The following is a 23,752-nucleotide window of genomic DNA, read 5'->3' as shown; positions in this document are numbered from 1 at the left end:
ACTACCTGAGAAGCCTGCTTGCGTGCCGAGCTCTTTGTGTCCAAACTTTAGGGCGGCCATCTTGCTTTTAACCCTTGACCTTTGCAAGGAGTACACACCTTTAAATGCAGTAACCATGCCTGGCCACCAGGGGGCATACTGAGCAAAAACGCATTCACAATTCGATCAAAGCATATAGCTGGTGATTTTGGGATATAATTTTGCGCTCCCGCAGAAATCCCGCTATGAAGATTAGATTGCAGGATGAGCCGTGCCAAAGACAGCGGCATAAATCCGTCACCGCAGCGCCCCCGTTGGAAATGAACCGCAACGGCGTCGCTCCGCATACACATTCTGCATTGTCACATCATTCAGGGATGCGTTCTTGTAATAACTGTTATTACGGGGCAAAAAGCGTACACACTTTTGTGTGTCATTGTCAACATTTTGCCGTCCAGACCACCTGGTCATGTGACTCTCCCAGGAACAATGCTTATGTAAACTGCAATCCCTGAGATCGGTGAAGGAATTTGTTTGTGAGTCAAACTCAAAGTGACACTATTTTTTTTAAATCGAAATATGTTCTATGTCTTCTAATTTAATACTGTGTTCATTAAGTATGAATTAAGCCACAAAATCCACCAGTTTTCATCCATCTCCTGTTCAAACTCAAAATCAACGCTTTGATACAGTCTTTTTCTACCTCCCTTTGTTAACCTGGACATTGCTCCCTGTTGCTAGGAAAAAAAAAACAACAACAACTGCAGATATCATTGGAATACTGCACCAACACAACAGCAACGTGCCTGGTTGTGTTTACTTGAGGAGAATGCCCCCTGGTGGCGAGTTTACACTCAAAATCAATACTACAATATAGTCTTCTTCTACATCCCTTTGTTAACTGGGAGATTGACCCCTGGTGGCTAGTAAAAACAAAACAAAAAACAAACAAAAAAAAAACGCAGATACGCCGCACTGGCCTAAAAGCCGCAGGGTTGAAAGCATAGAAAATACTCTGAAATTTACAGTAAGTAAAACATAACTGAAACCGTCTGTGCACTGTTCAAGTTGTCCAGCAGAGGAGGCTATTGTAAACTTTTTTACCGTACAACGAGCCAAATAAGGTACCTGAAGAAACCCAAAAGATCTCAAAATAACGCTGACATATGTTTTTTTTTTTTTTTTTTTTTAGCTTTAGCCTGCGGAGACCAAATGAGATGATTCGCAGATGTCTCCGTCATATGAGAGTTCAAAAGTAGCCGCAGCGTGGACAAGCCTTTAATAATAAGATGAAAGTTTGACCCGTTCTGGCTTTGATCAAGAGGGAAGACCAGATGGAGTCTGCCGGACTTTGGAAAGCGGACAGATCGCGAGGGCCACAGGCCACAATATTATGTCACACTCAATGTTCGGTGTGCTCCATTTACAGGGTCATCTCGATTCATCTTGTCTCGTACTAACTGAACATATTAACTGAACTGGGTAAAGTCCTTAAAGGGACAATGTGTAAGATTGAGACCGTTTTTCACTACGGACAGCAGGACGTGCTGCATTCACAATTGTCTATAGCTGTAACAGACATGGCCGCCTCCGGAGGAGTGCCACCTCCCATGTGATATCATTTCATGATAACTAGACCTACCATTACATTGAAAACATACTACTGGTCATTAAGAACAGACTTATTTGCAAATTTTTGAAATCTATAATCATTTAAATTATTCATTTTTAACGAAAAATGGTTGAAATCTCACACAGTGTCCCTTTGAAGCCAATATTTGCTTTGTTCGCGGCCAGCAAGCGAAGCTAAATTAATTAAAGCTAGGACAAGATCTATCTATCTATCTATCTATCTATCTATCTATCTATCTATCTATCTATCTATCTATCTATCTATCTATCTATCTATCTATCTATCTATCTATCTATCTATCTATCTATCTATCTATCTATCTATCTAGTTTGTGGGGAAGTGATTCGCGCATTTTCCACTAGATGGCAATAGACGCAAGCAAAACCAAAGAGCAGCGAACAAGAAGAGAACAAGCCGTGCCTGCCTGTCTTCTAACACGTCCTCAGTTGCTAAATATAAGGACGGCGTTCTTTGCTTGTCGGCATTCGAGTCATTTTCTCTGTTGTATTTCAGCAAACTTTGCCGGAATCTCATCAGAAAATGTCTGGTCGTGGAAAGGGTGGCAAAGGTCTGGGAAAAGGAGGCGCCAAGCGTCACCGAAAGGTTCTTCGGGACAACATCCAGGGTATTACCAAGCCCGCCATTCGCCGTTTGGCTCGTCGCGGCGGAGTCAAGCGAATCTCCGGCCTGATCTACGAAGAGACCCGCGGTGTCCTCAAAGTGTTTTTGGAGAACGTGATTCGCGACGCCGTCACCTACACTGAGCACGCCAAGAGAAAGACCGTTACCGCCATGGATGTGGTCTACGCTCTCAAGCGTCAGGGACGTACTCTGTACGGCTTCGGCGGTTAAACCCTGTACTCGACCTCCGTTCAAAACAACGGCCCTTTTAAGGGCCAAGCACTTCCTCTGTTGAGTCCATATTCCTACAATAGCATGAGTGTTTCTGGCTGTAGTCTGTTATACGTTGATACTGATAAACCTCGTTGCACGCTGACTATTAACATGATTCTAGATAGCCAATACAGCTCCATGATCACTGACATGCAATTCTCTACAAAACGGACTGTCCGAACGTTGGCGTGTATGATTAAAATGCTTACTGCACATCTTACATATATGTAAACCTTTATGAACAGGGTATCATCCGAGGTTATATTATGTACAAAATAAGTTGAGAACCACAGTCGGTTTTGGATAAAGGCTAGTGGGCAACATTACGGTCGGTATACAATACTTTGTTATTGTTAATACTGCGCGTAGTAGCAAAAAATAATTTGCTGCAATGTGCACAGACAATAACCCGGATGAACAGTTACTCAGGTTTCCAGCAGATTGTGTAATTTTCTCATAGTTTTACAACAGGAATATGTTCTCGTGCAAAATTATAATTAAAAAAATTGAGCCATTGAATAAGAAAGACAATTAATGCTTTTTTGGGGATGCCAGTTTCAGCTTAGATGTTTAGTAGTGTAGGGAAGGGTAAATGCCCCCTCCCCCACATGAAAATGGATGACAATCGTCATTTAAAAACAAACTCGTGCATCCGGGAAGAAATAATGACATTTTGGCTTGTATCTGTAACGACTTAACAAATCGACAACATACTGTTCTTTTTTATTTATACGTCATATTGAATCGTAGTCTCGACATTCATTTCAAACAAAGGGCTTGACCACGTGATCGCGAATCGTTCTTCGTTGCACTTGGAAGCCTCGCGATAACCAGCTCTAGCCAATTACAGAGTGGCGATGGCGCAGGCTGTTTTGCATTCCGGCTATTATAAAAGCTCTGCCTCCTCGTCAACCCGGTTTATTTGAGGTAAACTGTCCAGTCGTAGCAATGCCCGAGCCAGCTAAGACCGCGCCCAAGAAGGGCTCCAAGAAAGCCGTCACCAAGGCTGCGGGAAAACCCGGTAAGAGGAGAAAGAGGGGAAGGAAGGAGAGTTACGCAATCTACGTGTACAAGGTGCTGAAGCAGGTCCACCCCGATACCGGCATCTCCTCCAAGGCCATGAGCATCATGAACTCGTTCGTCAACGATATTTTCGAGCGCATCGCCTCCGAGGCCTCCCGCCTGGCCCACTACAACAAACGCTCCACCATCACTTCCAGGGAGATCCAGACCGCTGTGCGTCTGCTGCTGCCTGGTGAGCTGGCCAAACACGCCGTGTCAGAAGGCACCAAGGCTGTCACCAAATACACCAGCTCCAAGTAAATTTCACAAATTCCAACGGCTCTTTTAAGAGCCACCTACTTTCTCTGAAGAGTGTATTCAAGATAAGTGATCGTACAATGACAGTGAATTGGAACTCACTAGCGATCCTAATTTCTCGGCATGTCAACTGAACATTGACCAATACGGCGTTAATTTCTCTTAAGATTCTTGAAATGTACAATCCGGAGAAGAGCAACTACCCCGGAGTACTGCAGCTTCCCTCCTAGCTCACCCTCCCCCCCTAGACACCAGCACAGACACCAGCACAGAGGAGGACATCCCCCCCCCACCCAAGATCACTGCAGCCCAGGTGTGTGGAGAGCTGAGGAGGCTGCGACCCAACAAGGCAGCAGGTCCAGATGGAGTATCCCCGCGACTGCTGAAGGCTTGTGCGTTGGAGCTGGGAGACCCTCTACAGCGCATCTTCAACCTGAGCCTGCAACGGGGGAGGGTCCCCCAGCTGTGGAAGACATCCTGCATTATCCCAGTCCCAAAGAAACCACGACCGGAGGAGCTCAACGACTTCAGGCCGGTCGCCCTGACATCACACGTGATGAAGACCATGGAGCGGTTGCTGCTACACCACCTGAGGCCACAGGTCCGCCATGCCACTGACCCCCTGCAGTTTGCCTACCAGGAGAAGGTAGGAGTGGAGGACGCTATAATCTATATGCTACACCGATCCCTCTCTCACCTGGACAGTGGCAGTGGTGCAGTGAGGATTACTTTTTTGGACTTCTCCAGCGCCTTCAACACCATACAGCCTCTGCTGCTCAGTGGTAAACTGACAGAGATGGGAGTAGGCTCACACCTTGTGGCATGGATTATGGACTACCTGACAGGCAGACCCCAGTACGTGAGACTGGGGGGCTGTACGTCCGACACTGTTGTCAGCAGCACAGGAGCGCCACAGGGGACCGTGCTGTCTCCTGTCCTGTTCACCCTGTATACGTCAGACTTCCAGTACAACTCTGAGTCCTGCCACGTGCAGAAGTTTGCAGACGACACTGCTATCGTGGGATGTATCAGGAGTGGGCAGGAGGGGGAGTACAGGAAACTGATCCAGGACTTTGTCTCATGGAGCGACGCTAACCATCTGCACCTGAACACCACCAAGACCAGGGAGATGGTGGTGGACTTCAGGAGGCCTAAACCCCATCCGGAACCAGTAACCATCAAAGGAGAATGTGTAGAGTTTGTCCAGACCTACAAATACCTGGGTGTGCAGCTGGACAATAAACTGGATTGGACTACCAACACAGAAGCTCTGTGCAGGAAAGGACAGAGCCGACTGTACTTCCTCAGAAGGCTGGCGTCCTTCAACATCTGCAAAAAGCTCCTGCAGATGTTCTACCAGACTGTTGTGGCGAGCGCCCTCCTCTACGCAGTAGTGTGCTGGGGAGGCAGCACCAAGAAGAAGGACGCCTCGCGTCTGGATAAACTGGTGAGGAAGGCGGGCTCGGTTGTGGGCACAGAGCTGGACAGTCTGACAACTGTGGCTGAGCGACGAGCGCTAAACAAGCTGCTATCAATCATGGACAATCCAACGCATCCACTACACAGCATCATCCACAGACAGAGGAGCTGCTTCAGTGACAGATTGCTGTCACTGTCCTGCTCCACGGACAGGCTGAGGAGATCATTCCTCCCCCATGCCATGAGGCTCTTCAACTCCACCCGGGGCAGTAAAAGCTCACACTAAACTCTAAACCTCATACTCTGCACTGCACTATTCACTTTATACAAGCACCTTAATTATACTTGCACTAGACTCCAACGATTCACACTATTCTGTTTACACTGTTAACAAGCACCTTAAGTATACTTCTGTACTGGACTTATGTGTATCTTGTGTACTTTATTTCTCATATTTTATATCTCGACTTGAGGATACTGCTGGTAATGTGAATTTCCCTACGGGGATGAATAAAGTATCTATCTATCTATCTATCTATCTATCTATCTAAATTGAGGATATATCTGAAGGTACAGTGACAGGCATTCTATACATAAATTGGCTTCATTATCTATAATGAACTATAGCAATGCATGCTCACGTTGTCAAATTCAAAAACCCCAAATAGTGGCAGGAATTGACTAACCTGATAATTGTGTGTCGAACTCTAGGACCAGGGTCCAGATCTGGCCAGCTACATCAATTTGCGTAGCATGCAAAATGCTGTTTCAACTTCAAGTTGATTAAAATTCCGAAATGTTTTTGGGGAAAAAACACTTCGTTCTCCAGATTTCTAGTTAGAAGTGTGACACCACACCTAAATTTTATCTGATTTCACAGACAAAAGCTATAACTACAATGTGGCCCAAGATAAAAATGAGTTTGGAACTCCCGTTACAATGCATATTATCTGCAAAACCTTAATTTCAATATAGTAGGACAGCATTTTTAAAAATAATTTAATTTACTGTATTTGAGTGAAAAATACCTGTGTGTTAGTATATTTATTTCTTGTTTTGCAAAAAGACTGAAATATGATGGGGACATTATGATAGGTGTTGAACAATAAATAAAGATTAACCCAATGAATGCAAGTGCCAACATTTCAGATTGTTACTAAAGTATTTTATTGCTCCGATTGTCTCCGATTAAACAAAAAATATGTACTTGAACGTCAATTTAAATGATCATATTTTATACCTCTCCATACAACAATGGTCAGTCGTATTTAGTTCATTTAGGATGCATGATGAATACGTTGCTCCTCCTCTATTCGAATCCCTTCAAACAATGCACACGATGATTTTATAATTTGCACTTAGAGAGAAAGGGTAGAATGAAAACTTGAATTCAATTTTTGTTAGAAAATGTTTTTGAAGCACCTCCATGAAGCACTATACGAGACACGCCATTGTGTTTGCTGCCGTCACAAAATGCTGTCGAGTTGCGAAATAACAATCGGCATATGTGTGCTTGCGCTTCGGATGCCTGGACACACATGTTTTATCGCCTACAAAACAATTTTGATCGCTTTGTGGGCCGATTTTAATCTTTTAGACGTTTAGCAAGTGAGGAAAGTCCGCCGGATTTGTCGCTCAAGCCAATGGAAGTGTGCCTTTTGGGGGCTCTACTAAAAATCCGGAGAACGTTAGCAAAATATGTACAATCTAATTACATAGAATAACTTGTTTTCTATCGCTCTGTATCAATTTGAGTCTTTAAAATATTTTTAATGCGATTTGTAAACGTTGAAAGTGTGCGTAGAAAACACAAGTGAGCGCGCTGAGACCGCAGCCGGACAGCTTGACTCTCCACGGTTCTCATGGGTTGACTCTCTACGGTTCTCATGTGCTGCTTAAGTATGCGTCTCCACTGGCCGGGGTTAACCTCAACAATATACGTTGAAAATTCAATGACGAACAAAATGGCTGAAGTCGCTCCAGCTCCCGCCGCTCCGGCAAAAAGCGCCGCAAAGAAGAAGGCATCAGCCAAAGCCAAAGCGCCCGGACCCAGCGCAAGCGAGCTGATCCTGCAAGCCGTGGCCGCATCCAAGGAACGCAATGGCGTCTCCCTGGCCGCCCTCAAGAAGTATCTGGCAAGCAAAGGCTACGACGTGGAGAAGAACAAAGCCCGCCTGAAGACCGTCATCAAGAGCATGGTGGCCAAAGGAGCCCTGGTCCAGACCAAGGGCACTGGCGCTTCCGGCTCCTTCAAAATGAGCAAGAAGACTGATGCGAAGGCTGCCAAAGCTCCCGCCAAGCCGAAGAAGGCTCCCGCCAAACCCAAGAAGACCGCCACGAAGAAGACATCTCCCACCAAAAAGCCCAAAGCCTCCGCAGTCAAAGCTGCTGCCAAGAAGTCCGCCAAGAAGGCTGCGTCGCCCAAGAAGACAAAGAAGCCCGCCGCCAAGAGCGCCAAGAAGACGGTGACCCCCAAAAAGGTCGCCCCTAAGAAGTCTGTCCCGGCCAAGAAATCCCCCGCCAAGAAGGTCGGCAAGCCCAAATCCGCCAAGAAAGCAGCACCTAAGAAGAAGTGATTCTGATCACTTTCACTCATTAAAGGCTCTTTTAAGAGCCACCACGTCTTCTGTAAAGAGCTAATTCATTCCATACTTTTCACCACAAGCATGCATATAATCTCCATCAATGTCTTTGAGGGCTTAAATCAAATACATTATTGGTGCAGTGTCAATTCTGGGGGGTGTTTGTAGCCTGTCATCCACATTTTTGTGGCAGTTGGTATATGCAGAAAACACAAAGGACATGCCCTGCAACGTTATTTAAAAAGTAAAATAAATGGCATGATGGTAGACAAGTGTGAGGAAATAATCCCAATTCATCTCATCACTTTAAAAAAAAAGCCTTGCAGATTTATTTTCATATTGCTAATGTATAAAGTGCTTACATTTGGGTAATAATGCACCAAAAGCAATTACTTGCTTTAGAGAATGAATTAATGACGTAATTGATTACTCTGGTACCAAATGTAATCACTTACTCAAAGTACTAAAAATTACTAGCGTTTTGATTACTCAATTACTAAGGTAATTGATGCAGTAAAAAGGCAATCAATTTAGGTAGTAAATGACTGCCTTTAGCTATGAAATTACCAAAACGAATTAACGGATAAAATAACTGACTAGTTTAATGAATTAAGTACTAAAGTAATTGATTACTGTGGTAGGTACCCAGTGTGTTATTGAGTAATCAATTATCTTAGGTACTAAATGTGCTAATAGTTTAATTACTACATGTACTCAAGTATGCTATACATGTATACACTTAACACATTCGTAATTTACGTGATGGACAATGTGTGGCTACTTTTATTAATTTATTGTTCATGTCTGATCTTTACTTTGTAGCAGTTTACCCTTTCCTGGCTAGTTTGTGCTTTATAAATAAAACTGAAGGACTTAACACTGTTTTATTGTTCAAAGATAAATCAATTTCGTTTTTGCAAATAACAAAAAGATAAAATCACTATAAATCAAGTTTGATCTTACACAATAACTTGAGAAATTAAACACACATCATTGCCAGCCGAAAGCAATATCATATAAATATTAGATGTCGCATTTCACGAAGCATCGCTGTATTAATAAACAAAAGGGTATCTGTTAACTTAACCTCGGCAAAATATTTCACGTTAAATCGGGACACCAAATCGCATTTCCTCCTCCATTCAATGAAATTGGAAGCCAGGGGTCAGTCAGTCCCAAGTCAGCGCTGATTGGTTCAATTCAAACTTACGTCGGCCAATGGGCAAGCAACCTTTGCGCAGGCCCTCCCAAAACCCAACCAATCAGCGCGGTCTCGCCTGCATAAAACTCGCCGCTCGCGGGTGTACGAGCAATCTTGTTTACTGAAACAAGCCGATAGAAAATGGCAAGAACCAAGCAAACCGCTCGCAAGTCCACCGGAGGCAAAGCCCCCAGGAAGCAGCTGGCCACCAAGGCTGCCCGTAAGAGCGCCCCAGCCACCGGCGGCGTCAAGAAGCCCCATCGTTACAGGCCCGGAACCGTGGCTCTCCGCGAGATCCGCCGCTACCAGAAGTCCACCGAGCTGCTCATCCGCAAGCTTCCCTTCCAACGTCTAGTGAGGGAGATCGCACAGGATTTCAAGACCGACCTGCGCTTCCAGAGCTCTGCCGTCATGGCCCTGCAGGAGTCCAGCGAAGCCTACCTGGTCGGTCTGTTCGAGGACACCAACTTGTGCGCCATCCACGCCAAGAGGGTCACCATCATGCCCAAAGACATTCAGCTTGCTCGCAGGATCCGCGGCGAGAGGGCTTAAATCGTAACACAGTCAACACAACGGCTCTTTTAAGAGCCACTACATTTTCAACTAATTGTGATATTCCAAGTTGATCACCCCAATATGACCATTGCTGCTTTTGCGAGGTTTAAAGAAGCATTTTAAAAATCTCGTATTTCACAAGTCATCTTAAAAATGCACTCCACGTTGCCCCCTAATACTCTACTGCATAAAGAAAAATAAAGCACATTACATACAACCCGAATATAACGCTTTCGGTTCTGAATATGATAGATCATCAGATGAAGTTCTATATTACATAAAACCACGGTCTGGACTTGTTTACATCTGCGCGAAATCACAACATCTGAAATGCTTTATGTACTATGGAAGTTATTTCAGTGGGTGACGATTTATCTATATTTAACAATTTCATATTGTTTCACCATCCCATATCTTCAGAAATTTCAGCGGGAGCTTTTAAAACCAAAAGTAATACATGACATATTTGCTAAATTTGAAAATGTGCTAACTTTAAAAGGTGCACATGAGGGTAGATACTGTACTGTGGAAACATTTTTTAGCTTCATTAACCTTGAGATTTTAATTTCATTAATTTGTCATGTTTGTGGCAACAATGTTACTTAGCACAATAAAGCATTTACACAGATCGATGAAGTACAGATAATGTACCAAATATATTACTCCTATTTTAGAACCGGGAAAATACCCGCATTAAAGTGATTATCCTGTGCAGGACGCGGCAAAAGCAGCTCTTTACTGATTGGACAACTTTTTTCCCGCATCAATTCAGCCAATCAGGGAGTAGCAGTAGTGTGCCTAAATACTCGCACACCAAGTCAAGTCGAGGCACAGATTTGAAAGGCAAACTTGCAAACTTTATGAAATGTCTGGACGTGGCAAAACCGGTGGTAAGGCCAGGGCAAAGGCGAAGACTCGTTCTTCCCGAGCTGGGCTTCAGTTCCCCGTGGGTCGTGTCCACAGGCTGCTCCGCAGAGGCAACTATGCCCAGCGCGTCGGTGCCGGCGCTCCCGTCTACCTGGCGGCAGTGCTGGAGTATCTGACCGCTGAAATCCTGGAGTTGGCCGGCAATGCCGCCCGTGACAACAAGAAGACCAGGATCATCCCACGCCACTTGCAGCTGGCTGTCCGCAACGACGAGGAGCTGAACAAACTTCTCGGTGGAGTTACCATCGCACAGGGTGGCGTGTTGCCCAACATCCAGGCTGTGCTTCTACCCAAGAAGACCGAGAAAGCCGGCAAGGCCAAGTAAACCCGAACGTCGTCAACAAACAAAACGGCTCTTTTAAGAGCCAACCACTTGTAAATGAAGAGATCATTCCCACCAACTCTATGATCTACGACTAGCACCTTTGATACTAAATTCAGATTACCAGTTAACACTTAAATGCTTTACAATGTCCTCTAATATGCAGCATAAACAGTGTTCACCAGATTATTGGTTATTTGGTACTCCCTATTGAGGGAAGGTAAAATACATTGATCCCTTCATTTCACTCAAAAATAATTATTGTGTCTTTGGCAAGTTAGATGGTTAGTTTAGCAACCCAGAGCAAATCTTTGATAATAACATAGTTCATTTTCAACTGATAGGCACACTGACTCAATTGATTTTTTTTTCTCCCCCTTTTGCGACCCATTCTGCTACAATACAACGTCATATAGTATATACACATGAACACTTAATGTGATTGATCAAAGACAGATTTCAGGCCTTATATTAACTAGCAATATAATTGTATGACTAACAGCGAGTTTTAAATAAAACCTATGCTCATGACTATAAATTAAAATCTATCAATGTGTTTTAAATAAAACGTCTGCTTAGGGATACGTTCACAAAATAACGTTCGATTACTGTCCTCACCGAGCAAAGGTTGAAGATTAACGTTTTAGCGAGGAGGGCCTCAGAGGGAGGGGTGCTGATCAGTATGACGTCACACACGTCCAAATGGTCAAATGTCCTCTTTCACGTCCGTTATTTTATAATAAGAATGAGTACTGAACGTATAATTCAACATTGACTACAGTTGATACAAAATATTCACATCATGTCTGGACGTGGTAAGGGTGGAAAGGGCCTCGGTAAAGGAGGCGCTAAGCGTCACCGTAAGGTTCTACGCGATAACATTCAGGGTATTACCAAACCCGCCATTCGCCGCTTGGCTCGGCGCGGCGGAGTCAAGCGTATCTCCGGCCTAATCTACGAAGAGACCCGTGGTGTCCTCAAAGTGTTTCTGGAGAACGTGATTCGCGACGCTGTCACCTACACCGAGCACGCCAAGAGAAAGACTGTCACTGCCATGGACGTGGTCTACGCTCTCAAGCGCCAGGGACGCACTCTGTACGGCTTCGGCGGTTAAACTATCAGTCCAAGTCTATTCAACCCAAAGGTCCTTTTAAGGGCCACACACCTTTTCTAATGAGTAACCTGTCGCTCTACAATAATTTGTGGCGTATGCATTCTAATAATTTAGATCTTTTCTCCAACCAAGTTGCCTCAGTGACTAGGGCTTAGTCCAAGAGATCTTCATTGAATGGCTGCAAGTTGCGGAAACTCAGCCAGGACAAAACCACTGCAAGTTGTTAAGACGTAAAATCAGAATACCTAGAGACAGATAGTGAAACCAGAAAGGTTCATCACAAAAAATGGAAAATTAAAGGAAAATTTGATCGTGGTAAAGAAGTGTCATAAACCCGTGTATTGTAAAATTTATTGCAATAGGTTTAATTATTAGGGCGGGTTTCAGGTTTTCCCGCTGGGAAGGCAGTGATTTCTTTTTAAATTAATCGATTTGTGGTTCATGTTTCTTTGCCTTAAAGAACAGAGTTAGGTAACGGGATGCTAATGTATTCGGAGTGTATACGGACTTCGTCATTTCGGTGTAATATACACAAACAACATCGACAACAAAGTGTTCTGTTTTATTCCTACGTACGGCATCTCAAATCTCAGTCGAGGATTCCATCGCAAACAAAAGGATTCGCAATACAGCGTCCAGCCAATCACAGAGTGGCGATGGCGCAGGCTGTTTTACATTCCGGCTACTATAAAAGCTCTGCCTCCTCGTCAGCTCCGTTAGTTTAAGTCTAACTGTCACAATGCCCGAGCCAGCCAAGGCCGCGCCCAAGAAGGGCTCAAAGAAAGCCGTCACCAAGGCTGCCGGAAAACCCGGCAAGAGGAGAAAGAGGGGAAGGAAGGAGAGCTACGCAATCTACGTGTACAAGGTGCTGAAGCAGGTCCATCCCGATACCGGCATCTCCTCCAAGGCCATGAGTATCATGAACTCGTTCGTCAACGACATTTTCGAGCGCATCGCCTCCGAGGCTTCCCGCCTGGCCCACTACAACAAACGTTCCACGATCACCTCCAGGGAGATCCAGACCGCCGTTCGTCTCCTGCTGCCTGGTGAGCTGGCCAAGCACGCCGTATCCGAAGGCACGAAGGCCGTCACCAAGTATACCAGCTCTAAATAAAATTAACAAATTCCAACGGCTCTTTTAAGAGCCACCTACCTTCACTGAAGAGTATATTCGAATTTGGACTAGATAACTGTTACAAATGCGTTAACCACCCGTTAAACCAGCCCATCGTTGAATATGGCGCCATACATTTATCATTCAATTAAACAAAACGCAGACTACGCGTAACAGCAATCCTTACTGAAAGATTTGAGTTTACTACACTCCTGTAAAACAGTTTCATTTCTTTGAATTCAATAAGCATTAACCAGTGACTATCCTAATTTCTCTGCATAAATGTATCAGTGACAATACCACCCTTTTTTTCTTTTCAGCGTCTGATTTAATATGCATCAATTGGAACAAGGCTTCCAGTTTTGCCGTATAAATATCAAACTAGATGGCTGGTATCCTGCATATTTTCCGAAAAACTGCAGGTAGTCTCATCAAGCTGTTGCATAAATATTTTTTTTTGTTTGCGTTTTCAAGAACAAAAAATGCAAGTACAGTATACAAAAAAAGTCTGACGAAAGTGATCATTTGGACCATTTGATTCTGGATTGCGCATTAGAATATAAACTCAAGGCTTGGGTTAAATTAGGTATACAAAACATGGAATACGAATTGGCCACTCTACTGAGGACTGCAAATATTAAAGTCACGGAGTATATTTTTGTCAGACTAACTTAACCATTAGCATGAACTAAATTGTAAACACACAAACTTTATTTCAATGAACAAGATATTGAAAACAAAGTGATCAATTCCCACAAAGCATGTTCATTTAAATGATATTAACATCCACTTGAACCTCAATATAAATGACAAAATTAACTTTCTGCACAACGGACAGAAGTAGTAATTTTGCAAAAATCACCAAGTGAAACTAAAGTCACAAAAGACATACTAACGGAGATGCCTAACATTTATGCCTATCCCGTGCACGATGAGTACATTGCTCCAGTTCTATTCGAATCCAATTAAACGATGCACACTTTTTTTTTCTAATTTGCACTTAAAAAAATTTAAAAACGCAAAACAGAGTAAGAGTAGGGTGAAAACTTGGTTGATTATTTTCTTGCAAAATGTTCTTGAAGCACCTCCACTAAGCAGTTCATAAGAAACTTCTGTGTGTTTGCTGCCATCACAAAAACGCTGTCTAGTTACAAAATAATCATTCGCATGTGCGAGTTTGCGCCTCGGAGGCCTGGTCAAACATGTTTAGTCTCCTATTAAACAATTTGGATAGCTATGTGGGCCATTTTTAATCTTTTAGACGTTTTACAAGAGAAGAAAGTTTGCCAGATTTGTCGCTCATGCCAATGTAGGGGTGCCTTTTAGGGTCTCTAAATAAAAAATGGAGAAGGTTAGCAGGCTATATGCCACTTCATTACCGAGATTAACTTGTTTTCTATCGGTCTATAACAAATTGAGAGTTTAAAATAGTGTTTAGTGCGATTTATAAGCGTTGAAAGTGTACACAGAAAACACAAGTAAGAGCGTTGAGATCGCAGCCTGACAGCTTGACTCTCCACGGTTCTCATGAGTTGACTCTCTACGGTTCTCACATGCTGCTTAAGTACCGCGTCTCCGCTAATCCGTGTTATCGTCAGCATTTCGTGTTGAACAAATTTAACGATGGCAGAAGTCGCTCCAGCTCCCGCCGCCCCGGCTAAAAGCGCCGCAAAAAAGAAGGCGTCAGCCAAGGCTAAAGCGCCCGGACCCAGCGCAAGCGAGCTGATCCTGCAAGCCGTGGCCGCGTCCAAGGAACGCAATGGCGTCTCCCTGGCCGCCCTCAAGAAGTACCTGGCAAGCAAAGGCTACGATGTGGAGAAGAACAAAGCCCGCCTGAAGACCGTCATCAAGGGCATGGTGGCCAAAGGAGCCCTGGTCCAGACCAAGGGCACTGGCGCTTCCGGCTCCTTCAAAATGAGCAAGCAGACTGATGCGAAGGCTGCCAAAGCTCCCGCCAAGCCGAAGAAGGCTCCCGCCAAACCCAAGAAGACCGCCACGAAGAAGACTTCTCCCACCAAAAAGCCCAAAGCCTCCGCAGTCAAAGCTGCTGCCAAGAAGTCCGCCAAGAAGGCTGCGTCGCCCAAGAAGACAAAGAAGCCCGCCGCCAAGAGCGCCAAGAAGACGGTGACCCCCAAAAAGGTCGCCCCCAAGAAGTCTGCCCCGGCCAAGAAATCCCCCGCCAAGAAGGTCGGCAAGCCCAAATCCGCCAAGAAAGCCGCGCCCAAGAAGAAGTGATTCTGATCACTTTCATTCATTAAAGGCTCTTTTAAGAGCCACCACAACTTCTATAAAGAGCAAATCTATTCCTTCATCCACAACTACTTCAAGTGACTTTACTACGTATAAGGGGTTAATCTTGTCAACTACAAATACTTCTTAACCTTTGAGCAAATCAGAAGATGCTGACAGTCGACAGCCACTTAATATAGTTAGTGTAATGTTCAAATTATTGTGAGTGAAAGGTACTGCAATGAAGCATAAATAAACTTGCATGTATTTTACTATTCATGGAATGGAATAATAATGAAACCCTTCTGCGCCAACACTGAATTACATGAAGCCAACACTGACACAGCATGCTTTTACCATTCTCCATTTTTTAAGCTACAACCACTTCTCAATTGACATCAAAATATAGGTGATAAATCATATAGTGGCTAAATCAACGTCAGAAATTGAATCGGCTTTTGATATGGCGATGTTTTATTGTGTGCAATCTGTTTCATTATTTATTCTTAGTTGGTCTGATTTGTACTTTGTTTATGCAGCCATTGCTGCTTTGTGCTTTGTAAATAAAGTTGAATATGACTTACAACTTGCATTTTAAAATGACACTTCACTTCAAAAAACAAAACAAAATCAAAAAATTGTTCTTATACAACAGCGTGACAAATTCGTTTTTCAATCATCTCTTTTTGATCTCACATTGCCAACCGAAAACTATATTACATACATAAACATTAATTGTCGCTCACCATCACTGTACAAAATGGTATTTGTTCACCTAACATGAGCAAAATATTTCAAGTTAAATCGGGACACCAAATTGCATGTCGTCCTTAGGGTTCAATGAAGTTGGGAGCCGTATGGCAGTCACAAGTCAGCGCGGATTGGTTCAATTCAAACTCACGTCGGCCAATGGTCAAGCAACATTTGCGCGGGCCCTCTCAAAACGCAACCAATCAGCGCGGTCTCGCCTGGATAAAACTCGCCGCTCGCGACTGTGTGAGCAATCTTGTTTCCTGAACAAGCCGATAGAAAATGGCAAGAACCAAGCAAACCGCTCGCAAGTCCACCGGAGGCAAGGCCCCCAGGAAGCAGCTGGCCACCAAAGCTGCCCGTAAGAGCGCCCCAGCCACCGGCGGCGTCAAGAAGCCCCATCGTTACAGGCCCGGTACCGTGGCTCTCCGCGAGATCCGCCGCTACCAGAAGTCCACCGAGCTGCTCATCCGCAAGCTTCCCTTCCAACGTCTAGTGAGGGAGATCGCACAGGACTTCAAGACCGACCTGCGCTTCCAGAGCTCTGCCGTCATGGCCCTGCAGGAGTCCAGCGAAGCCTACCTGGTCGGTCTGTTCGAGGACACCAACTTGTGCGCCATCCACGCCAAGAGGGTGACCATCATGCCCAAGGACATCCAGCTCGCTCGCAGGATCCGCGGCGAGAGGGCTTAAATCGTAACAGTCAACACAACGGCTCTTTTAAGAGCCACCACATTTTCAACTAATTGTGATATTCCAAGTTGTTCACTCAAACAGCCAACAATGAATTTGCGAGTTCTATGAGAAGCACTATTGACGACCATTACTTGTTCTTTGCGCACAACGCTTCTTAAATAGCATTATTAACGTGTTTTAATAATTAAGATTTGCATTGAACTTTAGCTTCGCATAAACTAGCATTTTAAAGCAATAATGGGAAGAAATCAATTTATGAAGTAGTAATGAATAACAGTTACTTTTTCTTCAGTGTTAAACTACCTCATTTAATCTGAAAACTCAAGAGGGAGTCCTTCATTTCTCAACTGTATAACGTGGCCCACGTTTGACTAGCTGGAAAAGCTACACAAAATAAGTAAATATGAAAGTATGTTTACAATTTCTTTTCTACAGTAAAAAAATGCATTTAGACCGTATATGTATTTTGGGCCAAACAATACTGAGAGCCTTAATAAGAATTTCTTACATTTATGACAAGATCAGAACAACAGAGCCTTTCGATGGATCAATAATTTACGAAAAGAGTATTAACGTTGTCGGTTATGTTATTTCCATTTTCCAGACACGGAGCGCGGCAAATGAAGCTCTTTGCTGATTGGACAACCGTTTTCCCGCAGCCTCTGAGCCAATCAGAGAGTAGCAGCAGTGTGTATATATACCAGGACTGACTCTGTCCTTGACTATTCTTAACAACACAGACCTTATGAATTATCAGCATGTCTGGACGTGGTAAAACCGGTGGCAAAGCCAGGGCTAAGGCCAAGACTCGTTCTTCCCGAGCTGGGCTTCAGTTCCCAGTGGGACGTGTCCACAGACTTCTCCGCAGAGGCAACTATGCTCAACGCGTCGGTGCCGGCGCTCCCGTCTACCTGGCGGCAGTGCTCGAGTACCTAACCGCTGAGATCTTGGAGTTGGCCGGCAATGCCGCCCGTGATAACAAGAAGACCAGGATCATTCCGCGCCACTTGCAGCTGGCTGTCCGAAACGACGAGGAGCTGAACAAACTTCTCGGTGGGGTTACCATCGCACAGGGTGGCGTGTTGCCCAACATCCAGGCAGTGCTTCTACCCAAGAAGACCGAGAAGGCCGGCAAAGCCAAGTAAACCTGACAGTCGTCAACAAACAAAACGGCTCTTTTAAGAGCCAACAACTTGTACATGAAGGGTCCAATTCCATTTCATGAAAACTTATAAATCACAGGACAAACACCGTTTCCGATACTCTTGAACACTTCTAAAAATAGTGTTCATCGGTAAACCTCCCGGTTACTCAATACAAACTGCAATAGCCCCACATCTTATATACTCCATTGTTAAGGAACTTTTGCATCTGTTTACAAAAATGTGTTTATTCCCATTGTAAGCAGTGATAGCTAAACAGAGATAAAGCTATCAGTGTAGATTTGCAACCATTCAATTTATCAAAATAATTTGTAAATTAAAGTGTGGCAGTGATCTGTAAACTGTAACAATCATGTCTATGATTATCCAGTGCCGATGAATATGTAGCACAAAATCACATTTAAAGGTTTAATTTTTTAGTTTTGAAACCAAAATGTTTCAAATTCTGGAACTGTCCATATATACTTATGACACAATAATAACAAAAAATATATTCAAAAAACATTTGCCGGTACTATCGCCACCAAAGACGGAAGCTTCAGAAGGTTTTAGCAGAGGGAGGGAATGTAGCTGGGGACGTCATTCATGACGTAAATGGGTCAACCTCAACCGTCCTCTTTCACGTCCTCTGTTTTGTGTTAAGAAAGGCAGCAGCAGACTGAAGAGCATACTATTTCTGATTCATAGTCAGAGCGAAAACTATAGCACATAATGTCTGGAAGAGGCAAGGGAGGCAAAGGCCTAGGCAAAGGAGGCGCTAAGCGCCACCGTAAGGTTCTCCGCGATAACATCCAGGGAATCACTAAACCCGCCATTCGCCGGTTGGCTCGCCGCGGCGGTGTGAAGCGTATCTCCGGTCTGATCTACGAGGAGACCCGCGGCGTTCTTAAAGTGTTTCTGGAGAACGTGATTCGCGACGCTGTCACCTACACCGAGCACGCCAAGAGAAAGACTGTCACCGCCATGGATGTGGTCTACGCTCTCAAGCGTCAGGGACGCACTCTGTACGGCTTCGGCGGTTAAACTATCAGTTCGAGTCTATTCAACCCAAAGGTCCTTTTTAGGGCCACTCAATTCCCCTAACGAGTACTCCACGGCATTACGTTCTTTCACATGAACACGACACATGATAATCAAATTGAACTGATCGACAGTTATCACATAATACGCTAATATTTATTTTCATACTGCTTGATTATGACATACTAAATTCGTTTGATTGCATGTACTGGTATCTCGACAAAGGATGTGCTAAAGAGCATTGTTAAAAAAAAAATGTAAAGTGTGTGTGTGGTTGGGGGGGGGGGATTAACGATGACGCTACTCGTAAAGGAAACGTGCTTTACTTATTATTATTCCTGACTTTACTCCTGACCAAAATGTTGATCTGCCTTACACTACCCATACACACTAATTAGAAAACCAATGCCAAAATATTTAAAAAGTGTTATAACGTTGAATGTGTGAATGGGAGGAGGATAAAGATAAGACTTTGGACGTTTGCAGAATTCATAAAAACCAGCTCGCGAGCGACGGAAGGAACCAGTGAAATTTCAAATGCAAAAATTCTTACCTGCTGCCTTCCTGTCCGGTGTCGTTTTCTTGAGACGCCGCATTAAACGCCATTTTGTGTTTCTCTTTAACGAGTCGCACCTGTGAGTCTGCAACGTGTTGTATGCTGCATTCGCTGATGGTCCGATTTTTCCCACTCGGAATCTCCCAGTTCCGAACGAGCGTTCCAAACGAAAGTAAACGAAAATTACAGCTGTTTTAGTCCTCAAAACGCATCGTCGGTGCCAGAGTGATTTATGTGTTTAATATTTAATTTCATGATCAAGCGAGAAAGACATAAAATTTTAAGCTCTATTAAATTGTTTTGCCATTTAAAGCGTCCACGTGACTCGTCAACTATACCCCCCCCCCCGCCCTTCGCAATTTGGACCAGACAGTAAAAGAGAACATGGCGACTGCACTTTTCCACATCTGAAATCAGAATTCCGACTTTTTCCAAACGTAGCAATAAAACTAAATGCAGCAGTGTTCCTGCGTCTTGTAGTTCTTCAGCCATTTTTGTAGTTCTTTGGCAGCAGTTGTTGTCTCGAGTGTTGCTCTTGCTGCTACTGTGAAAACGCAAGAATCATTGAGTATATGGTACACACATTATGTAGGTTCTCAAACGTTTTTTAAAAAAATCTGAAACAATTTCGGCGAATACTTTGTCTACCAAATGTCACCATTTCAGCCAGTTGGCCATTCATGTGGTTCCTTTGTTTTAACACAAGATGATGAACATGCGCCCCCAAAGTGGATCAGTTGTTTTCTCCTTATTTTTGGTAGTTTCTTTACGAGAGAGAAAAAATGTGTTGATATAAAGCTTTAAAAAAAAAGCTCCCTCTTTTATTTCGGTAGGTTTTGTAATGTTTATTATTATTTCATCAGTACTTTTGTTTTAAATTGCCTTAGAGTTTTAAGACAATTTTTGCTTCAGTGTGGATTCTTGTGTGTCGTCTCAAGTTTCCATTTTGAGAAAACCTTTTCGCACAAACCGAACAGGCAAAAGGTTTTTCACCAGTGTGGGTTCTTGTGTGTACCTTTAAGTGTTCCTTGAGAGAAAATCTTTGACCGCAATCTGGGCAGGCAAAAGGTTTCTCACCAGTGTGGGTTCTTGTGTGCGCTATCAAGCTTGTCTTAACAGAAAAGCCTTTATCACAAATTAAGCAGGGGAAAGGTTTTTCATTCGTGTGGCTTATTGTGTGTAATTTTAAGTGCGCCTTCTGAGAAAACCTTCGACCACAAACCGAACAGGCAAATGGTTTCTCACCAGCGTGGCCAGCCATATGTCTTTCCAAACTGATCTTGTAGCCAAACGTTTTGCCGCATTGCGAACATTTCCAACGCTTGCCGTCAGTGTCGCGTGGCGTCACGCCTTCCGGGGGTCGCCGTCGGTCGTCATCGTCAGTGTGAGAAGAGTGTGCTTTCTCACCAGTGTGGGCTCTTAAGTGTTGCCTCCAGGCTGGCTGTCCCGAAAATCTTTGGTCACAAACTGAGCAGGCAAAAGGTTTCTCACCAGTGTGGCTTCTTGCATGAATAGTTAAGTATTGCTGCGAAGAGAATTTTTTGCAGCAAACCGAGCAGGCAAAATATTTTCTACCAGTGTGGCCACTGATATGTCTTTTTAAACTGGACTTGTAGCCAAACGACTTTCCACACTGAGAACATTTCCAGCGTTTGCCGTGACCTGTCATCTCAGCTTCGTCATCAGTATGAGATGAGTGTGACATTGTCTCCTCACCGTCTGACATCGGAGCTAACCAGCCGTCCGCTTGTCCGCAAAGCTCACCGTCAATTTCAGTTTCTGATGTCATGTGTTGACTGGAGCTGCTTCTCAGAGGCTCCGCCCCTCTCTTCTCTTCATGTTGGTCGTCTTCATCTTCAGTCTTCACATGGACACGGGTCACTGGCAATTCTGTCAAGTTTTCTTCCTCTTTAATGCATGGTGACTGTTCCTCTTTCTTGAAGTTACGGTGTTGCAGCTGCTCCTCCTCCTGGCCACTAGGGGGCTCTAATGCCTCCTCTTTAACACCAAGCAAATCTGGCTCATATTCTTCACTCATGTCTGCAGAACACAAGACGCATTTAGTTTAGTAACTAACCTCAGCAAGGTTATCAGCAAGTAATGAGCAAAAGAGTAGCAGTGCTGTCAAATGTTATGTATTGTCATAACCTGACAAACGGGCAGCTCGTGTACCAAAATAATACATTTTAACACTTTATTTTAACTCTATTTTTTGTCACATGACCCCCATGGGAATTTAACATTTTTTTCATAAGATTACTTGCCAATTGGCGTGGTTTAATTTTTTTGCAGGTACTTGAAGACCTTTTATTATTTCTCGTATCACCTTCAAGTACTAGTACCAAGTGTATGGGTCTTCGATGCAAGCAGTGTTGATGAGTTTATTTTCATCCAAGCCATGCTGCATCCAGTCCGGGTCTGGGATGCCAACATTGGTGTATTCAACGCGGCGCGGCATCACACAGTGTCCCAATGGTGTCAACACACAAAAGTTGTTGAAAAGTGAGCGGGCAACAAACCTGCTCGGCGTAACACGACTCGAGGTTGCAAGCAAAGCTTGTCCAGCCGTTGCCCTTCTTGTCGCTCCTTCTCTTCTTGGGCTCCAAAAAGCTCCTCTTCGATCTTCACTTTCATTCTTGCGCACACTTTCGCTCGGTGTGAGCGACACTTTGCGCTCGCATTTGGTGTCCGCTGAGCTTACAGACAGACAGAGCGAGTCTGTTGTGTTTGCAGCTAGCACGCTGCAAGATAAACTAAAAGCAAATCCAAGCAGCTTCAAACTGCAAGGAGACAGTTTTAACTGCACACAAAGGTTTCGAATTAACGTTAGAATGAAATAAAGTTGCGATTGGAAGTGATTATGGTGAAATATTTCGTGAACGCGAGCGGATTCGAAAAAAAAATAATAATAAAATACATATGAAAAAGACAGGCTTCGCGACGTAATCTACGGCAAATCCGCTTGGACAAATTGGGTTCTTCTTCGTATATTTTGGGTGACTGGCAATTAACTTGCGGTGCAATACCGCCACCTTCTGAAATGGTCATTCCGAACATCACTATAACCTTTTGAACGCTTTACTATTGTCAGGATAGAATCAAAACGTTGCCATATCTGAGTCACAACGACAAAAAAAAATGCTCTACCCAAATGATAATCCGTAATCCACACATTTAATGAGAGCCTAATCCTGAAGACATTTCTGAAACTATTAATTGTAGACGTAATTCCATCTTCCGGCTAAAGAAACTGTGGTTTTGTTTATGATCAACCTCATATTTTGCTAGGAAGGTTGTTTAGGCCTTAATGTTGTCAAACCACGACACACACACACATAAGGCCTTGCGAAATCAACACAATTTTATTAGTATACATAATGGTTCAATAGCGCACCCTCCAGATTCTTATGCCACATATTCTTAGCCACGTATTTTACCGTGACATAGAAAAAAATGATCGACACGTGTACACCCAGAGTACATCATTGGTTTTGGCTTATTTATGATTATTAATGAAGAAATGCTTCATAATTCATCTGAGCAAGCGCCAAAACATCCAAAACTTTACATGCATGACCCTTAATGACCCTTTCCAGAAAACCTTTGACCACATATTGAACAGGCAAAAGGTTTCTCACCAGTGTGAATTATTGCGTGTTGTATCAAATTTCCTTTGAGAGAAAACCTTTGACCACATATCGAACAGGAAAAAGGTTTTTCACCGGTGTGGGTTCTTGTGTGTCGTCTCCATGATCGGAAAATCTTTGACCACAAACTGAGCAGGAAAAAGGTTTCAGTTCTACTTCTTCGTCTTTTTAGGAGTCTTGGCTAATAACATCCGGTACAATACCGCCACCTTTTGAATTGGCGTGTCCGAACGTCATCATGATCTCCGTTTCAACACTTACCTTTTCTTAAAATTGAGACACGTTCTTCTCTTTCCGACTCCTTATTTCTCATTACACAATTCTGAGACATGTTGAATAGTTTCTAACGCCTGAGGTCAGCCATTGGTGTGCTTCTTCATTCACCCCTGGGTGACTGGGGATTTTCCACTATCCTGGCCTTAATGTCACCCAACTTGGGCTGCCTTTGAAAGTCATAACATCGTCAAATATAAATCTAAAGTTTGACAGTTTAAAAAAAAAAAACGCTGTTACCGTAGTGACAAGGCGTTTGCCAAGTAACTACACTAATCCTGCAAGTACAAACATATGCGTGAAATGTCATGAAAATGTGGACACAAATGCATACACACACACACACAAATTCCAGGCT

General features: G+C 43.8%; 12 protein-coding genes across 12 annotated transcripts; 11 read left to right on the top strand and 1 right to left on the bottom strand.

The window, feature by feature from the left end:
• The first annotated feature begins 2,066 nt into the window (after positions 1-2,066).
• Positions 2,067-2,609, top strand: LOC148412127 (histone H4). Its single transcript, XM_088435359.1, has one exon. It carries the CDS (start codon positions 2,153-2,155, stop codon positions 2,462-2,464), a length of 312 nt encoding a protein of 103 aa, XP_088291485.1. The 5' UTR covers positions 2,067-2,152; the 3' UTR covers positions 2,465-2,609.
• Positions 2,610-3,454: 845 nt separating this feature from the next.
• On the top strand, positions 3,455-3,864 carry LOC148412126 (histone H2B-like). The gene has a single exon (XM_088435079.1). It carries the CDS (start codon positions 3,455-3,457, stop codon positions 3,827-3,829), a length of 375 nt encoding a protein of 124 aa, XP_088291205.1. The 3' UTR covers positions 3,830-3,864.
• A 3,329-nt stretch (positions 3,865-7,193) lies between these two features.
• Positions 7,194-8,227, top strand: LOC148412125 (uncharacterized). Its single transcript, XM_088435256.1, has one exon. It carries the CDS (start codon positions 7,198-7,200, stop codon positions 7,819-7,821), a length of 624 nt encoding a protein of 207 aa, XP_088291382.1. The 5' UTR covers positions 7,194-7,197; the 3' UTR covers positions 7,822-8,227.
• Positions 8,228-9,149: 922 nt separating this feature from the next.
• LOC148412124 (histone H3-like) lies at positions 9,150-9,753 on the top strand. Its single transcript, XM_088435151.1, has one exon. It carries the CDS (start codon positions 9,170-9,172, stop codon positions 9,578-9,580), a length of 411 nt encoding a protein of 136 aa, XP_088291277.1. The 5' UTR covers positions 9,150-9,169; the 3' UTR covers positions 9,581-9,753.
• A 673-nt stretch (positions 9,754-10,426) lies between these two features.
• On the top strand, positions 10,427-10,900 carry LOC148412123 (histone H2A-like). The gene has a single exon (XM_088434877.1). It carries the CDS (start codon positions 10,449-10,451, stop codon positions 10,833-10,835), a length of 387 nt encoding a protein of 128 aa, XP_088291003.1. The 5' UTR covers positions 10,427-10,448; the 3' UTR covers positions 10,836-10,900.
• Positions 10,901-11,437: 537 nt separating this feature from the next.
• LOC148412122 (histone H4) lies at positions 11,438-12,220 on the top strand. Its single transcript, XM_088435380.1, has one exon. It carries the CDS (start codon positions 11,635-11,637, stop codon positions 11,944-11,946), a length of 312 nt encoding a protein of 103 aa, XP_088291506.1. The 5' UTR covers positions 11,438-11,634; the 3' UTR covers positions 11,947-12,220.
• Positions 12,221-12,685: 465 nt separating this feature from the next.
• Positions 12,686-13,060, top strand: LOC148412121 (histone H2B 1/2). The gene has a single exon (XM_088435073.1). The coding sequence runs from the start codon at positions 12,686-12,688 to the stop codon at positions 13,058-13,060; it is 375 nt and encodes a 124-aa protein (XP_088291199.1).
• Positions 13,061-14,629: 1,569 nt separating this feature from the next.
• Positions 14,630-15,561, top strand: LOC148412120 (histone H1-like). Its single transcript, XM_088435154.1, has one exon. The coding sequence runs from the start codon at positions 14,684-14,686 to the stop codon at positions 15,293-15,295; it is 612 nt and encodes a 203-aa protein (XP_088291280.1). The 5' UTR covers positions 14,630-14,683; the 3' UTR covers positions 15,296-15,561.
• Positions 15,562-16,321: 760 nt separating this feature from the next.
• On the top strand, positions 16,322-16,732 carry LOC148412119 (histone H3-like). Its single transcript, XM_088435184.1, has one exon. The coding sequence runs from the start codon at positions 16,322-16,324 to the stop codon at positions 16,730-16,732; it is 411 nt and encodes a 136-aa protein (XP_088291310.1).
• Positions 16,733-17,488: 756 nt separating this feature from the next.
• Positions 17,489-18,059, top strand: LOC148412118 (histone H2A-like). Its single transcript, XM_088434876.1, has one exon. It carries the CDS (start codon positions 17,494-17,496, stop codon positions 17,878-17,880), a length of 387 nt encoding a protein of 128 aa, XP_088291002.1. The 5' UTR covers positions 17,489-17,493; the 3' UTR covers positions 17,881-18,059.
• Positions 18,060-18,592: 533 nt separating this feature from the next.
• Positions 18,593-19,737, top strand: LOC148412117 (histone H4). Its single transcript, XM_088435250.1, has one exon. It carries the CDS (start codon positions 18,610-18,612, stop codon positions 18,919-18,921), a length of 312 nt encoding a protein of 103 aa, XP_088291376.1. The 5' UTR covers positions 18,593-18,609; the 3' UTR covers positions 18,922-19,737.
• A 323-nt stretch (positions 19,738-20,060) lies between these two features.
• LOC148412116 (uncharacterized) lies at positions 20,061-22,419 on the bottom strand. The gene is made up of 2 exons (XM_088434581.1): positions 21,994-22,419; positions 20,061-21,514 (listed from the first exon to the last, which is right to left on the bottom strand). Exons 1-2 carry the CDS (start codon positions 22,106-22,108, stop codon positions 20,358-20,360), a joined length of 1,272 nt encoding a protein of 423 aa, XP_088290707.1. The 5' UTR covers positions 22,109-22,419; the 3' UTR covers positions 20,061-20,357.
• Positions 22,420-23,752: the final 1,333 nt, after the last annotated feature.

Source organism: Hippichthys cyanospilos, chromosome 15, assembly GCF_059441005.1.
Source record: "Hippichthys cyanospilos isolate Australia breed blue-spotted pipefish chromosome 15, RoL_Hcya_1.0, whole genome shotgun sequence".
In the NCBI taxonomy this organism is placed as follows: Eukaryota; Metazoa; Chordata; class Actinopteri; order Syngnathiformes; family Syngnathidae; genus Hippichthys; species Hippichthys cyanospilos.
The sequence above is the reverse complement of the archived record's forward strand: the minus strand, read 5'-3'. Positions and strand labels throughout refer to the sequence as shown.